General features: G+C 38.5%; 1 protein-coding gene across 3 annotated transcripts in view; it reads left to right on the forward strand.

Moving 5' to 3' along the window:
* The first annotated feature begins 8803 nt into the window (after positions 1 to 8803).
* The window catches only part of TTN (titin), a 276966-nt gene continuing 269450 nt past the window's right edge, over positions 8804 to 16319 (forward strand). For all 3 annotated transcript variants that reach the window (XM_023514176.1, XM_023514175.1, XM_023514177.1), the window contains exons 1-4: positions 8804 to 9015; positions 11214 to 11317; positions 13784 to 13987; positions 15635 to 15922. In XM_023514176.1, the coding sequence (XP_023369944.1) occupies positions 11227 to 11317; positions 13784 to 13987; positions 15635 to 15922 (583 nt within the window). In that variant the 5' untranslated portion in view covers positions 8804 to 9015; positions 11214 to 11226. The remainder of the gene's footprint in view (positions 9016 to 11213; positions 11318 to 13783; positions 13988 to 15634; positions 15923 to 16319) is intronic.

Raw genomic sequence — 16319 nt, forward strand, 5'->3', positions numbered from 1 at the left:
AAGGGTACATATGAATCTTACTAAACGTGGAATATAAATGTCTTAACACACCAACTAAGAAAATGGCATGAAGGCTATGTTAACCAGTTGGATGAAAGTATTCCAAATCATATATAGTAACAACCTGCTGTACCCCATGATAGTATTAATGTACACAGCTATGACTTAATAAAAGAATTTAAAAAAAAATAAGCTTCAGGTTAAGTGAGCCACCAAGAGTTCTAATTTCCATTACTATACAGTAAAAACTCTGTATGTACATAGTTACCATTCAATTAAAAAAAAAAATCTGTAAGGTGACTCCCCAGGGACTGTAACAAAGTGGTCAACATACAGAGGTGGTCAACACAAGGAACTAGGCCTACTGTACCGATATGTACTTGTGGTTCATGTCTGGTCTTTGAAAATGAGGTCAATTTAAAGAGGTGATCAATGTAGGAAGGGGTCAACTATGGAGGTTCTATTGTATTTCCCTGAGAAAGTTGTTCACACCTTCGAGATACAGTGTGTTTGTTTGCTAGGGCTGCCATAACAATGCAGTACAGACTGGATGACATACACCAGAGATTCATTTCCTCAGTCCTAGAGACTAGAAGTCTGGCATCAAGCTGTCGATAGGGTGGTTTGTTCTGAGGCTTCTCTCCTTGGCTTACGGGTAACTGCCTTGTTTCTGTTTGGGCCTGGTCTTTCTTTGGTACCTGTGTTTATCCTAATCTTTTGTGTTACAAGGATATCAGTCATACTGATATGGCCAACCTTGATAACCTCATTTTAATTTAATCTTTAAAGAACCTGTTTCCAAATGCAGTTACAATCTGAGGTATTTGGAGTTAGAATTTCAACCTGAGTTTGGGAGATAAGTTGTTCAGATTTTTCTTATATCATCTGGGCATCCAATGTTGCTTAAGATAGTTTCTGCCACCTGTGAGGTTCCCCAAATATTGTCTTACTTATTGTTATTGTATTTTATTATGTTCTTTCTACTTTGAGGTTTATTTTACATGGTATGATGTGCCACCTTCTCAAGAAATATCCAATTATTCCAGCACCATGATACACTAAAACATCATAAATTAATTCCTCAGATTTCCTCCAATCTATTTCTGGACTCTGAATTCTGTTTAGTAATTCATTTTTATATCACTTGATCAATTTATAGCAATTTCAATACTGTAGTTTCATAGTAAGTTGTCATTTCCCATAAGGTAAATTTCTTTCACCATTATTCTTATTTGTAAGTCTTCCTCATATTCAATTGTATCAACAGACACAATTGTCTATTGGTAGACAATTAGATTTTTTTCTAATATAAATTTCCTATTACAAATTCCTAGAATAGATTTTCTTTACATCACTTAATGTAATTCTGTGCGATACAGTAGAGAACGAAAGTCACATGCTAATGTTGCTAATGTGTCCCTTATGTGCTATAGGCTTACTTATTAAGGAGAGGAGTAGCTCAAGTACACTGTACTATATACATAAGTACGATTCACACTTCCTCAAAATTAACTGCCATGACTTTATCCTGTCATTCACAATGTGTCAAACCCATAAATAGTGAGTCTTTAAATGTGAAGGTCTGCTGTGTAAACAATGTGTACCCTACTGGATTTATTTTATTGGTATGCATAGACTTCTGACTCTAGAAACTTTAAAAACCAAATGCTCAGACTGACTAATCCACTGGATTCCTTTTTCTAGTTATAATTCTTGCTCCTACTCATTGCCAAATATTATCCTCTAAAGTCTTTAAGTGAAAGTCTTAGAAACATAGGCATGAAGGGGTCACCTTGGCCAGGTCTGTTCTAACATCAGTATGTGTGACATGGGTTCCTCTTCAAAGCCTATTTGTATAAAGAACTCACTGAAAACAATGTCTAGCTCATGCCTTCAGCCTTCTCTTATTGTGTGTTCTGACATTGAGGGGAATATGCTTGCAGTTTAACTGCCCTTCCCCGGGATGTTTACCTGCCTCTCTTACCCATTAGCAAAGGGAATATCCATTTAATGTCTCTGAGGACCATCACAACATTCTAAAATCCAAGGGTAATTGTCAAACTGGAACTAGATTTACTTTCAAAACTATAAATTATTTCATAAGTGTAAAGTCGTGATTATTGTTGGTAAAACCAGTGAGAAAATGTGGAAATTTTTATATTACAATAGGGAATATGAGCTATGTTAAAAACATTTGCAGAAAATATCAGTCACTTCTCAATTAATCACACAGAACACCACGATCCGAGCTAGAGTACTGTCACAGATTACAGTTTTTCAATTCCTATCAAATGAACACCTGAACAAGGTGATGGTTCCCAAAGATCATTTGGAAATTGCAAATCCCAGCCAAGGAGCAATCTGGAGCCTCACTCCCACTCTTCATTTTTTCTTTTAGTTTTTGTAAATTTCAAATTAATATGAAGGCACAAATGTCTAGGTTACATTGTTTTCAATTCTAAAGTAAAGTTCAAGTTGTAGTTGAGGCTTTCACTCAGGAGGTGTGTTGAACACTCTCACATTGGGCACAGAAGGTAAGATCCCACCAGTTCTCCTCCCTCCTCCCACCAATCACCCCTCACTTCCTTCCTAATTATATTTTTTTTTTTTTAGTTTTTGGCCAGGGCCAGGTTCGAGCCCACCACCTCCAGTATATGGGGTCGGTGTCCTACTCCTTGAGCCACAGGCACCACTCAACCATTCCTAATTTTTATTTAACGTGGACTATATTTTCTGAGCCCTTCATTCAGTTGCATTCAGTGAGTTGCCTTTTAAAGTTATGCCCTTTACTTTTGTTAAAAAAAAAAAAAAAACTCCTACCAAAAATATCAAGATATCAATTAGGTCACTATATCTGCAACAGGGACATTATTAAGGACTCTCTCCTCTGTACATCTCTCAGTGCCTATTCTATAAAGTTGTATGAGATACATTTTTAAAAATTAGCATAAAAATTGCACTTCCCCCGGGGGACTGATATGTTTCTCTCTATATATTGAGAATTAGGACTCTCTTTTTTTCTTTCACTTTCAGGAAGTTCATCATCAAACCTGAAGTTCAATTATAGCAAACCCAGTAGGATTCTTAGATTGGGAACTTAGGTTGTTCTTTGACATGGTTCTGGTTGTTTGCTTCTATTTTCTCTGAAACTTATTCTTCTTCATATCTGTCTGTCTTTTTATCACACTTTATGTGCTTTGCTGAAATGCCTCAATTGTTTTGTGAATTGAAATGGAAACACTCAACTCAAGTTGCCCTCTCCATATGGAATTCTCCGCTCCACACTCCTCTGCTCTCCTGCACCTCTGAATTCCTGAGCATTTAGCATCTTTTATTAGTTTGGTTCTTAACCTTTTACTGTCTCTCCTTGGATTGATACACAGCCCCCTTGTCTTCCCAGCTAACGCCTAAGTGAAAGACCTTACATTTTCATGATCCCTCATAGTTCTTGGTACGTGGAAGACAAACAAAAGTCACTTGAGAAGGGAAAAAAGGAGGGGAGGAAAAACGGAGGGAGGGAGAAAGGAAGAGAAGTCGGAACTTACTGTCATAAATACTTGTTGGCTTTAGGGATGCAGGTGGAAGAAAGAAGGCTATTGGAAATTGAAACAATTTCCTAACAATGGAGATAAGTGCTTGACTTGGTTCAGCTTAGGAGACGATGTTTTTGCTGCTGTATCTATGCAAGTAAGTCAGTTTTCATAATTGGGACCAGAAGCACATGCAGCTCAAAAGCATAACAGAAGGGCGTTTTAGGAAGGGACTAACACGAAGTGTGACCAGAGTTCATGAACCCTAACGTAGAATGCTGAAGAATCCTGGGATAGCAAAAGTGCAAAGCCATAGCTGAAACCTGGAGAAAGGAGCAGTTCCCAGAAGCCAAGAGAGTACCTGTAGCAGAGGGGTCCCTGACAAGGACACAGCCACAGGTAAAGGAAAGTATGTTCAGTCTATAGCCAGGAAGGGGGAAGTGGAGGGATGACGTACCCTAAACCCTCTTCTGCCAGCACTCTCCATTGTCAGAGCCAGACCAGAAGCCAAAGAGCTAGGGAGGAACCCCACAGGAGTCAGCCACACTTCACTCACACAGGAAAGGCTTGCTCAAAAAGGATTTGATCTTTATGATTAGGTGAGGACAAGGGGAAAACAGAGATTTAGGAATTTGAAAGAGATGGGGTGAAACAGAGACAAAAAGGCCTAAATCTCTTCAACAGACAAAATCTCCACCATTAATTTCTTTTTTTTTTTTTTTTTTTTGAGACGGAGCCTCAAGCTATCCCCCTGGGTAGAGTGCCATGGCATCACAGCTCACAGCAACCTCCAACTCCTGGGCTCAAGCGAGTCTCCTGCCTCAGCCTCCCAAGTAGCTGGGACCACAGGCGCCCGCCACAACGCCTGGCCATTTTTTGGTTGCAGCCGTCATTGTTGTTTGGCAGGCCCGGGCTGGGGATTCGAACCCGCCACCTTTAGTTGTATGTGGCTGGTGCCTTAGCCGCTTGAGCCACAGGCGCCGAGCCCACCATTAATTTCTTATGAATATTAAGCATGATTTAAAGGTGAAAGGGCCTTTAATATTTCAAAGCTTACTTTTGTTTCTTGAGACAGTGGAGCTGCTTTCAGGGTCATTTTTAGATTTTCTTTTTCTTTGTCCCACACAAGCTATTTTATTTTTGAAGCATCCACCCCTGAGTATATCAAATGTATTAAAATTTGCTCATCTCAAATGCAGTCGACTAGGTGGCGTGTCTTCTTTTGCAGGTATTTAACTAGCATCCATTATTTTATTATTGCGAATTTCTTTTTGTATTTCAAGAAAAAACCTTATTTTTCAGCTTCTAAATATATTTTTGACCCTAGAAGAGCCCTTAATCCCTAGGTGCTGGCCCTGCAGAGATTACTGGATAAAATGAGCCATATGGCCTTCTGTGGCATGTGTAAAGCTGATCATTTCACAGTAACGTCACCTCCAGTGAGCATCTGGGGGGCTCAGATATGGTGTGGTTTATGGTTTCTTGCCCTGGGCTTTCAGAAGTCCAGCTTTTTTCTTTAAGATTCCCGTATTTCTTGAGCTTTGCTGTAATCCACATATAAATGTCATATCACCTTGGGAGGTCCTTCAGGGAATGACATGCCACATGTTTATTTCTATGAGCTCATGTTGGGACTTCTCAGAGATTTCTTAGAAAACACTCTCCTGGGCATTCAACCAGTTATCAGTTAGGGATAATTCATCACATCAATATTACTAAGCCCAGAAATTATTTTTGTGTGTGTGTCATTCTTGGCAGCAGCGAACAAGCCCACCATGTGTCAGATTCCCACTGTCCTGGGCTCCGCACATTCGTTCTGTCAGTAAGACTCTTTTAACTCTTAAAAACCCCAATTTTCAGCTGACAAAATTGAGACTCAGAGATTCAAGTGAATTGCCTAAACCCAGGTAGGGGAGGAATAATTTCCACATGCTCCTGAAGTCAGTGTTACTGAGAAATTCAAGACTTTAACTTTTTGATTGTTCTTGTCTTGGTAAAAGTATCATATGGATCTAGAATAATTTTTTGGATTCAGCGTGGCATTAATTGTGTTTGTGACCATTAATATACTTGTAAATAGTTGTAGAAATCAACTAATTTGATCTTGCTACTAAGGCAATTACAACTGGCGGTAGGAAAAATACATCTCCTCTTGGATTTTAAGCAGCAGTATTTTACCTCCTGTGTTCTAGGTTTAGCTTTTGCTGCCTTTATGATGCAAGGAGCACAGCCAATTGTCCACTAGAATAGGTTGCTTGGGTCAGCATGTTCTTCTCTGTGCTCTTCCTGAATTTACTTTGCTCTGTATTTGTGTAAAAACAGCTCCATGGTGAGGAGCCTATATTTCAGGTTTAAAGCATTTTATGAAACAAAATTTATAGACATTATATACTAGATACTACTGTGCTTACTAAAATGTGAACTCCCAGAGGGCAGAGATTTTTGCCTGCTGTGTGCATTGCTATAATCCCAGTGCCTGAACTGTTTAAAACAGTAAAAATACATAGACACACACACAAAAAAACTTGAATGAGTTATAAGAGACATTAATTTTACTCTTTTACAGGACTTTCAGGTTAGTCACAGAAACTGTACCCATTTCTCAAATAACTCCCAGTAAGTCCTTCCTTCAGTGAATAGTTGTGTGTCCCATGAACAAAGTCTGACATCAACAACCATGCGGGTGAAATTACCGACTGGATTTTACACGTTTCCTAGTTAGGGTCTCAGTTGCAGATTAACAAGCATGTGTTAGTTATGTAGACTGTGATCTTCAAGCACACACCCACCACAATGGTCTTCCCTTGTCAGCACTGTCTAGCCATCATCTTGCACAATGCCCAGCACAGACTCACCACTTAGTAGTTGTTGAATCAACATCATCTTGCACAATGCCCAGCACAGACTCACCACTTAGTAGTGGTTGAATCAACAAACAATGATGGAATCTAGAATTATAATAATTTAACACCACGTTTAACACTGAGTATATGCTTAATAAATATTTATTGAATTAAATTGAGAATTATGCCCAAAGAATCACACCATACATTCCAAAACTAAGTAGAGATTTTTGTATTTGAGTTATCAGCTGTTTTGGATTATCTGTGGGGTTCCTCCCCACTGTTAGGGTAGTAAACTGAGATCTCACTCTATCAGCACACTCCCCAAGTCTGAGTAGTATTTGGTTTCTGCTGGGCTTGTTGACTAATTCTAATGATGGCATATTTAGTTTTAAAAATAATGCTTACCATATTATCACATACTGTCCATTAACACCATTCTTTAATCCAATAATAAGACATCTTTCCAGAGTGATGCATGCATATTAGTGATTTACTAACTGGTCTCTTCCTTCTTTGTTTATTTTCTTCCTTTTCCTATCTTTCGTCCTTCTTTTCTTATAAGAATGTCACATAAGAATGTAAAGGCCTGATGACAAGAACCGTGACAATACTACCAGGTCTAGAAAATTTCAAGACCAGTGATGGGACTAGCAGATTAAGAGGGTAAACACTTGACTTTATATTTATAATGTATGGCCCATCTTGTTGGTTCTTGAGTAACTTGAACCACATCAAGTCAAGATGATACAGCTTCCAGATTCTATCCACGTATTGCCTTTAGTCCCTGTAAGAATTCAAATGGTATGACTTCAGTTTCAACAAACATAACTCGATTAGCATGCTTTATATTAGCTCAAGTGAGTCTAAAAATAAATACATTTGCACACAACACACAAGCACACACACACACACACACAAACGTGTGCACAGATACATTTTAAATAGCCAATTGGTGAACATTCCCAAACAGAAATATCATACATTTCTGGTCTTGCTTATGACTGACAGGTTGCCTGTAACATAAATCTCTTACTGGGAATAATTTTTGAAGTATATAAGGTGAAACCAGTTGTTTCTGAATAACTCAATCTAAGAGAATTATGACAGATGCAGTCTGTGGTGAGTGGGGGGAAATGGTGCCACCGGTATAGATATCATTGCTTAACTAAAGGAGACAAGTGCTTAAATAAGCACATGGTATCGTCTTGTCAATATAACTGTGCCGCATCAGTTGTCAGTAAACCTAAGCTCTTAAATGTTAACCAATTAATCACTATGTAAGTAATTATAAGGTATGACATAACTCAGGAAGTTTCAAACTCTAATGCATTGCCAAATTCTCCTATAACAGCAGACATTTTTATTAGAGACATAAAGAAATATAACTTGAATTTTAAAATTTTAGTCTATTTTGTTGATAAAAAGTATCTTTCTACTATCAACAAGACAATTTTCTTCCCTCTAAGTAGAGTTTTATAAATCTCTCAGCTGAGTCTTTATAAAGATATTCTGGTATGCTCTTTTGTATTTGAAATATCTCTTGCTTGAAATTAAATTCAGTCCTAAAATAGCAACTATATCATCTCCTAACCACTTCCCATTAGTAACAGCAAACTCCAGAGATTAGCACTTCAGCAATCATGAGCCTGGAAAAAGAACCCTATGGATGACTTAAGCATAAGGCTTGGCTACTTATTAAAGAGCAGTGTCAGAATATTTGTAACTATTAATGCAGACAAAAATGAAATCTGACAAAAGTGAAATCATTGCACTGTACAGACTAAATCTAGGAAGAGTTCAGATTTTTGCCTTTCAACATCATTTCTTGCAGGGTTGTAGAAACACTTATTAGCTCATTAACATTGGTTTAGTTGTTCCCAAAGTAGAAGGGGATTCTGGAGGATGTAGACAGTGCAAATGAGTTCTCCTCAACACAAAGGTTTAGAGCAACAGTTCTTCAAAGCAGAATGACCCTTATGCATGAGATAAATTCCCTCATCTGCTGTCATGATTGACAGGTCCATTTGGTTGGTTTTACATGGCTGGGGGGAGCAAGAATGAAGCCTGACTCAGGGCAGAGACCTCAGGCTTGGGACTATTTTATATGACCGCGCACAAGGACTATCTGTTGTTACGTCTTCTTTTAGGACCCCATTGTCAGATTTTAACATTAGCAACCAATGCTCTTCTCTGTGCCTCCACACACCTATTCTTTAGATACAGTTCTATTTCGTTGGTAAAGCCTCTTCAGAGGCCCTAAATTTAGCACTGCCAATCAGAAGAACAGGTGGTAAGTGGCACTCCCAAATAGGCCCTCTCCCATCATGCTTTCCCAAGACAGCCAATCAGCCAGCACCCTGTGGAGGGATGTGGGGCTGTCAGCAGATCTGGCGAATATAAGGCCAGGCCAGCCAGCTCCTGGCTCTTGAGCAGTCGTGCATTCCCAGCCTCGCCTCGGGTGTAGGGATTGCATAGAAAAGCAAAACTACACAGTCAAGACTGTGTAGTTTTGTTTTTAGGTTTAGAGGCTCACCGATTCATGTCGGAGATGGTCAGAAAAACCAACTCTACATAGGACGTCGTTTCAGAAGCAACCTTGGGCTTAGTCCCACCCTTTTTAGGCACTCCTGAGAGATCAGGTGAGCAGTCTTTTCTTACTTAAACAGTAGAGTCGCCTTCTTGTTGATCTGTCTCCTGATGACCTTTGTGTGCTCAATGCCTCTGTTGAAGTGTTTGTGTAGCTTCCTCTTGCTAATGCTGAGCCCCTATTCAAATCTACTTACTAAATGTTTTAAAAATGTGTGAGCGTTTTTCTTTAAAAAGTTGAACGCTTTGGTGTATTGACTAAATAATCCAGTGATTCAGATTGTTCAAATGCACCTACTATTCTAAAAGTTTTGGTCTGAAACGAAGATAGAAATGTTTGCTTCTTTTATAGACTCTTTTTTTTGTCTGTTGAGAATGTTCAAGGTTATATTACTCTGTGACAAAGTGAGGCACACCAAGAATAGCTCTGATAAAATGCGTGTGGTATCAGCTACACCCCATGACTTTTTAAGGGAATCAACTGCCGAGGTATCAGTTGCAGGACAGTGACACAACACTTGCCCGCTGTCAGTCAACAGTGGGTGGTTTATTTTAGGAGCATGACATTTTAGGTGCATACCTTTAGACCTCATTAGACAAAGGCCTGTGAAGAGCAAGCCCTGAATCAACAAAATGTACCTAGACAACAGGAATGTTAAGACCAATTTAGGCCAGTTAATTGCAACAGATTTAGAAATGTGGAATAAAGCTATATAATTGTTTTCTAAAACACTCAGAATCTCATTATACCTTTTAATTCACAGTCCAATTATAGGAGATAGGTTGATGCTAAAAAGGGTCAGAATGTATGAAGAGTTTTTATTTCTAAATACACTTTGGTTCCCCATCTTCCCAGAATTAGATGGCCAATTGTAAAGGCCTATAGAGACATAGATATATAATTCTGTATTATATATCTAAGAAGCCTTAGAGCTATTTTTAGAAGATGCAGTAGCTTGTAAACAGGAAAACTGAGACACAAAAAGTTGTTTATTCTAAGGCTAATGTGCTACAGAAAGGAGTTCTTGATGAAGTTTTCACAAAAACCTTTTGAATGCTGTCTGAATTTTCCGAATACAAATTTTATCATCCGAGAGAATGCTGGTTTCATTTTGTTTTAACTCAGTAAAAGTTATAGTTTAGAATTGCCACTAGGAAGATTCTCTGTAAAGTTTTAGTAAATAGTGAAAATTTCATGACCAATAGTAATGCAACAATTGACATTTCAGAAAATGCCCTTGTATTTCAGAACAGTAGAATAGTCATGTTGAATAATTAGGTACCTATGGATTAGAAAATTCCTCTCATAGTAAGTATCTCTGAAACTAAAAGACAAAGTAGCTCTTCCACTTAACAAAAGGACTTAACTGCAAATTTAATATTCATTTCTTTGATGTTGAATATTTTACATTATGAAAGCACAGGCCTTTTTACTGGATCCACATTTCACACCAGTCTTCCCTTATTCTAAGTTTGCCAATTGTTCCATTTTGGGAGCTCAAGCTAGCATTTTTTTTTCTTTCCTATCTATAATAAATTTTGGCCTGCTCCCTTAAATCTAAATTTTTCTGAATATTTACTTCGACAGTAGCAACATTTAGTACACAGTGTGAAGAAATGCTAAGAAGTGGAAAGCAGCGTATGCTGTCGACACAAAGTTTGCATATTTGATGAGACTTGCCAAAGCTTTTCAAGACAGGAAGAAATTTGCAAAGTTTAAATTTTTCATTCGGGTGACTATTTTAAGCAATCAGATAATATCAGAATCAATGTCACCTTTATAAGTGTAGATACACTGAGTGGAAACATTTGGAGAAAAGAAATTTTTAAAAAATCATTGTTTCTTATACATTAAGCTGGTGCAGAGACGCATGTTACATTTGTCACGTGTGTCTTGTCTTTAATTACACTTCGCTATTCCTGTCACTACTGTGGTTTTTCTTCATCTCTCAACCTGATTTTCCACCCTGTGGAACAGTGGAAAGGCTGGACAGTACCCTCTTTGACGGCTAGGCACATTCCTTGCCCAGCTCCGCTGATTATTTTTCCTCTTGTCCTTGGACTTGCTACTTTGTATTAGGCTTCAAGTCACCTCAGAGGTCAACTATTGAAATTTAAACCACAAAGAAGGCCTGCCCATCACTCTAGACCCAGCAATCCATTGGGAGAAATGTGTGTCTCTGCAATCTGCAAAGTAGCTCCAGGGTGGCCCTTAGCTGTGACATCCTAATTTTTTGTTTTTCCTTTCCAGAGTGCCTAAGAAGATGACAACTCAAGCACCGACGTTTACGCAGCCGTTACAAAGCGTTGTGGTACTGGAGGGTAGTACCGCAACCTTTGAGGCTCATATTAGTGGTAAGCTCACACACTCACGCTTTCATTTGTTTTCTTTGCCTCCTCTCCAGTAGGTTAACGTTGCTGCAAGACTTGATGTCAAATTTAAGCTGGGTTTTCACATTGTAAAATTGGTCCTATGCTATGGAAGGGTCATTTTTAAGGGTATATACCATACACAGAGTACTGACAAAATTTGACAACATAATGGCTCAAAGATGTTTTATTCATATTTATAATTTCACAAAGCAAAAAAATTAGCATTTGGTTTAAAATTGCTGTCAGAATCAAGCAGCTAAGTAGGACCAAATACGGTCATTCTATATTTGGGCTCAGCTGCAGAGTCAGACTGGAAGCCAAGAACTCAAGCCCATGGTACCAGCCACAGAGCTGCTGGGTATGTAGCCTGGCTGACCACTCTGTGCACCTGAACTTCAGTTGCTTTATATGGACAATTACAAAGTATCTGACTTTCTTCGGAGGCAAAGGCATTCAGTGATGAGCTAACTCTTGTTTTCTGCTTTTATTTTCAATCTTTATTAAGTGATCCTATTGAATTGAAAGACTTTTTAATCATTGTGAAATGACATTTAAAAATGCCACTCTGATCTCTATAGTAAAGAAAAACAAATATTAACCCCAGAATTTAATTTAAAAGGATGTTTGTCTGTTTTTTCGGGGGGGGGGGATGGGGAGTTTTTTATCTGTTTTGGGTTTTTTGCCTTCTTCCTCTTCATAACTCAGTTTAGGATAATTCAAGAAAATGTATGGCTTCTGGGATCTACCCTCTTAGGAAAAAATGAAGGACAGTCATTGATCTATATTGTAAATAATTTCAAAATTACTTAATCAGTATTGTCTTTTTCTGCACTATTGTAACTATCCATGTAAGATTATATGGATTAATTGAAAATCATCCTTGATCCTTAATTTAATTATCTCCATGGAGCATTGGCCCTCTTTTTTTTATTTTATGGTTTTAATAAAGATATAAAATAAGATTTTCTTTTTTGCTTTCCTTTTTCTTCCCTATTCCATGCATCAATCTTACTCATGACTGAATAATACTTTATTTTACATTGTACAAATACCATATAATCCTTATTTATTTTCTATTGTATATACATAGACCAATTCTCTTTACACATAATAAACTCTTAGTGACTTTCAAATACTGTAGAACCTCCACAGTTGACCGCCTCCCTACATTGACCACCTCCTTAAGTTAACCTAATTTTCATAAACTGGACATATACCACATGTACATATCAGTACAGTAGACTGAGTTCCTTATGTTAACCACCTCTGTATGTTGACCAGGTTGTTACAGTCCCTTGGGTGGTCACCTTAGGGAGGGTCTACTATACTTCACTCATTTATTTTGTAACACTTAGTAACATCTGAATTGATTAGAACACATATGGCTTCTGTGGGAATTTGCCTGCTTGGGGGTTAGTGGAATCTGGCTACCTCCTAATTTCTTGTTCCTTCACACTATATGGTAATAAATTCTTATTAGAACACTACTGAAAACATTCTACGCTCATGCATCAGAATAGCATACTATTTACTCAGCCATAGTGAAAGATTGGCTAATACAAGGACAACAAAATAGACTTTCTCTACATTATTTTTACTTCTCCACTTACCGAGATAAATCACTAGCATTTATGCCAAATGAAAAGTAAGGCACGCTTGGAACTTCCTTCGTGCCTTCTAAATACAGAGACTTAATACACATAAAACATCAAACCATATGCAGGTAGTAATTAGCTCTACAATTTAAAGCAGGTAAAGAGAATTTGGCTTTTCTAGCTGCAATTCCAACCATCCATGTTGTTCTGAAAGACTAGGTTTAGCTGAGTCTCTTATTGTGGGAAAACTGCCTCTCCGTATTACGGTGCCTTGACTGACTGCACATCTGAAAGCAGGCAAGTTCAGGAAGGCAGGTCCCCCTGACCACAGAGGAGGGAGGTGACTGTGCCTCCTGAGATTGTCAGGCAGAACCCGAGGATCCCTTAACTCTTCACTTGTTTGCAAAAAGGACAATAGTCACTTTTTTATTTCAAAGTTTCCTTGGTTCTTCACTTTTATAAATTTCTTAATTTATAGGAATTTATAATTAAATTAATTAAATTAAATTGCATCAGATGGAGCCCTGGTGCAGGAGGGCAGAAGATAGAAATTCTAGTTGTCTGTGAGCTACTGCTAGCTGGGAGACCTTAGAAAAATTCCTTAAGCCTCTCTTGGCCTCAGTTTCTACCCCTGTGAAATGAAGGCACTGGCCTTCACACGAAGCCTCCACCTTCCTTAATGGTCTGCAAGTTTACACTTTGATCATGCGACTGTCAGGTTTTCACTGTCATTAAATATCATTCCACTCTGGAGAGCTTTATGGCTCAGGGCCAGGCAGTAAGCACAATGGCACAGGGCAGAAGACTTTGAGGTGCCACTTGGTCTTACAGACACATTGTCCTTGCTCTTCAGGTTTCCCAGTTCCTGAGGTGAGCTGGTTCAGGGATGGCCAGGAAATTTCTACTTCCACGCTGCCCGGCGTGCAGATCTCCCTTAGCGATGGCCGCGCTAAGCTGGTGATCCCCGCCGTGACTAAAGCCAACAGTGGACGATACTCCCTGAGAGCTACCAATGGATCTGGACAAGCGACTAGTACTGCTGAGCTTCTCGTGACAGGTAGGCTGGTGGGGACCTGCCAGTCCTCCACCCCCAGAGGACATTGCTAACACAGGGGGAATGGGCTCCAGAAAACTGTGAACAGAGCAGACACTGCTTTGAACCTACAGGAGAACTGCTGGAGGCTGAATTTATAACAAAGTTGTTTGCTTCTGGAATTTAATTTCCTTCTCAAAATATAGCTCCTTAGTGGCTGTAAATCAGTTTCTCTACATATATTAAACACTCAAAAGTATGCTAAGCAATGCTAAAAATTATGTAACTCAGTACATAGAAAGGCCTAGAGCTTTGGTTAGAAGTCAAATGAGGAATAATACATATATCTCCAGGAATTCACACAAGCACCCAGATAATTCTGATGCAGGTAATCCACAGGCCACCCATTTAAGAAACATGTAAATATATCCAGAGAAAGGCAAATGTTTATTTATTATTCAAATGCATAAAACAGTTTTCTCAGAAAAGTTATCTCCAATCGTAGTGGCCTCTGCTATTTTTCTCCGTCCTTTATTACCTAGTGAGACACAGAACATTTTGTGACTTTACACATAATATCTTGAATGAGCTTCATAATATTACATAGGCTTATCCAATAAAATATACCTTCAGCAATGTTCAAGCACAGGGCTATAATTGGCCTAAACAGAAAGCACATCAGCTAACATCAGGTGTGAAACTTATCATGGCATCCAAAAAACCCAGAAATGGAAATGCACATGGTTGGCAGCATCTGCTATTGTTTATTGCTCAAAAACATGTCAAAGTTAATTCCATTTACTCTTCACATTTATCTTATGAAAAAGTCTTTCAACATAATAAAAAAACTCCCCTTTCTGTAGCATAATTAACATGAAATCATGTCATTATAGGGATTAATATTTTAAACACAAGGAAATATTTGGGTTACTTGAGTACCTAAACAATGAAGTTGCCTTAACATGTTAGTACAGTGCTAAATGTGCAGTTGGGAAAAGTGTCAGGAAGATTCTCCAGAAATGCTCTCACAAGATCTAATTTTTTTTCTTTAAAACAAACAAAGAAACAAAATGGTAATGGCTTACAACTGCTAAACAAAACAAAGCAAATAAAACAAAATAGGGTGGTGAGTTATCATCAGGCTCCATTCTTAACTATTATTTGCTGGATGAGTTGAGTTCAAGGACAGTGAAGGATGTGGATTGGCGAGGAGTCATGGCCTGGTTTTGGAATTAGAGCTGTGATTGTTTAAAAATGTCCTGTTGGAAGCATCCTGGCTCAAAGTCCTCACTTTTAAGGAAGGGAAGGGGAGGGGGCAGGATGGATGGAGGGAGGGTAATTGGTGGGACCATACCTACAGAGCATCTTACAATGGTACACGTGAAACTTACTAAATGTAGAATATAAATGTCTTAACACAATAACTAAGAAAATGTTAACCAGTTAACCAACTATGTTAACCAGTTTGATGAAAATATTTCAAATTGTATATAAAACCAGCACCCTGTACCCCATGACTACATTAATGTACACAGCTATGATTTAATTAAAAAAAAAAACAGCAAAAAGATGAAAAGAGATGGAGGGGGAACCTGTAGATTCAAACTGATAAACAGATATAGAAATCAAAAAAAAAAAAAAAGTCCTCACTTTTTTCTCTTCCCCCTGCAGCAGAGACAGCACCACCCAACTTCGTTCAACGACTGCAGAGCATGACCGTGAGACAAGGAAGCCAAGTGAGACTCCAAGTGAGAGTGACTGGAATCCCTACACCTGTGGTGAAGTTCTATCGGGATGGAGCCGAAATCCAGAGCTCCCTTGATTTTCAAATTTCACAAGAAGGCGACCTCTACAGCTTACTAATTGCAGAAGCATACCCTGAAGATTCTGGAACCTATTCAGTAAATGCTACCAATAGCGTTGGAAGAGCTACTTCGACTGCTGAATTGCTGGTTCAAGGTATGTGCTGGAGGTTGAAGAATGAAAGAAGAAAAGAAAGAGGGATGGTTTGGGACACAGTGGGGCCAGGTGTCCACCTGCCTGCCCTCAGGGCCCTGGGAAGGCTGTAAGCTGTAATCAAAGTTGGCTTTTTAACCTCCATGGAAAGAAAAGCCTTGGAGAATCTAGGCATGAGCTCAAAATTGAAGCAATCTCTGGTTATATATTCCATTCCATTATAAGTTGGAATGTGTTTCAATTAAGTGATCAGCATTTTTAAATTATTGGCAAATAATGGAATTTTTGAAAAATGGTCCTGAATAAATTTTTATCTAATAATGAACATTTTCTATTTTTAAAGCTAATTTATATTCATATGGAACTGAAACTTTCTGCATTTTCCTCCATCGGGATAGCC

Source organism: Otolemur garnettii, unplaced genomic scaffold (assembly GCF_000181295.1).
Source record: "Otolemur garnettii isolate 467f Iridium unplaced genomic scaffold, OtoGar3 scaffold00048, whole genome shotgun sequence".
Classification (NCBI taxonomy): Eukaryota; Metazoa; Chordata; class Mammalia; order Primates; family Galagidae; genus Otolemur; species Otolemur garnettii.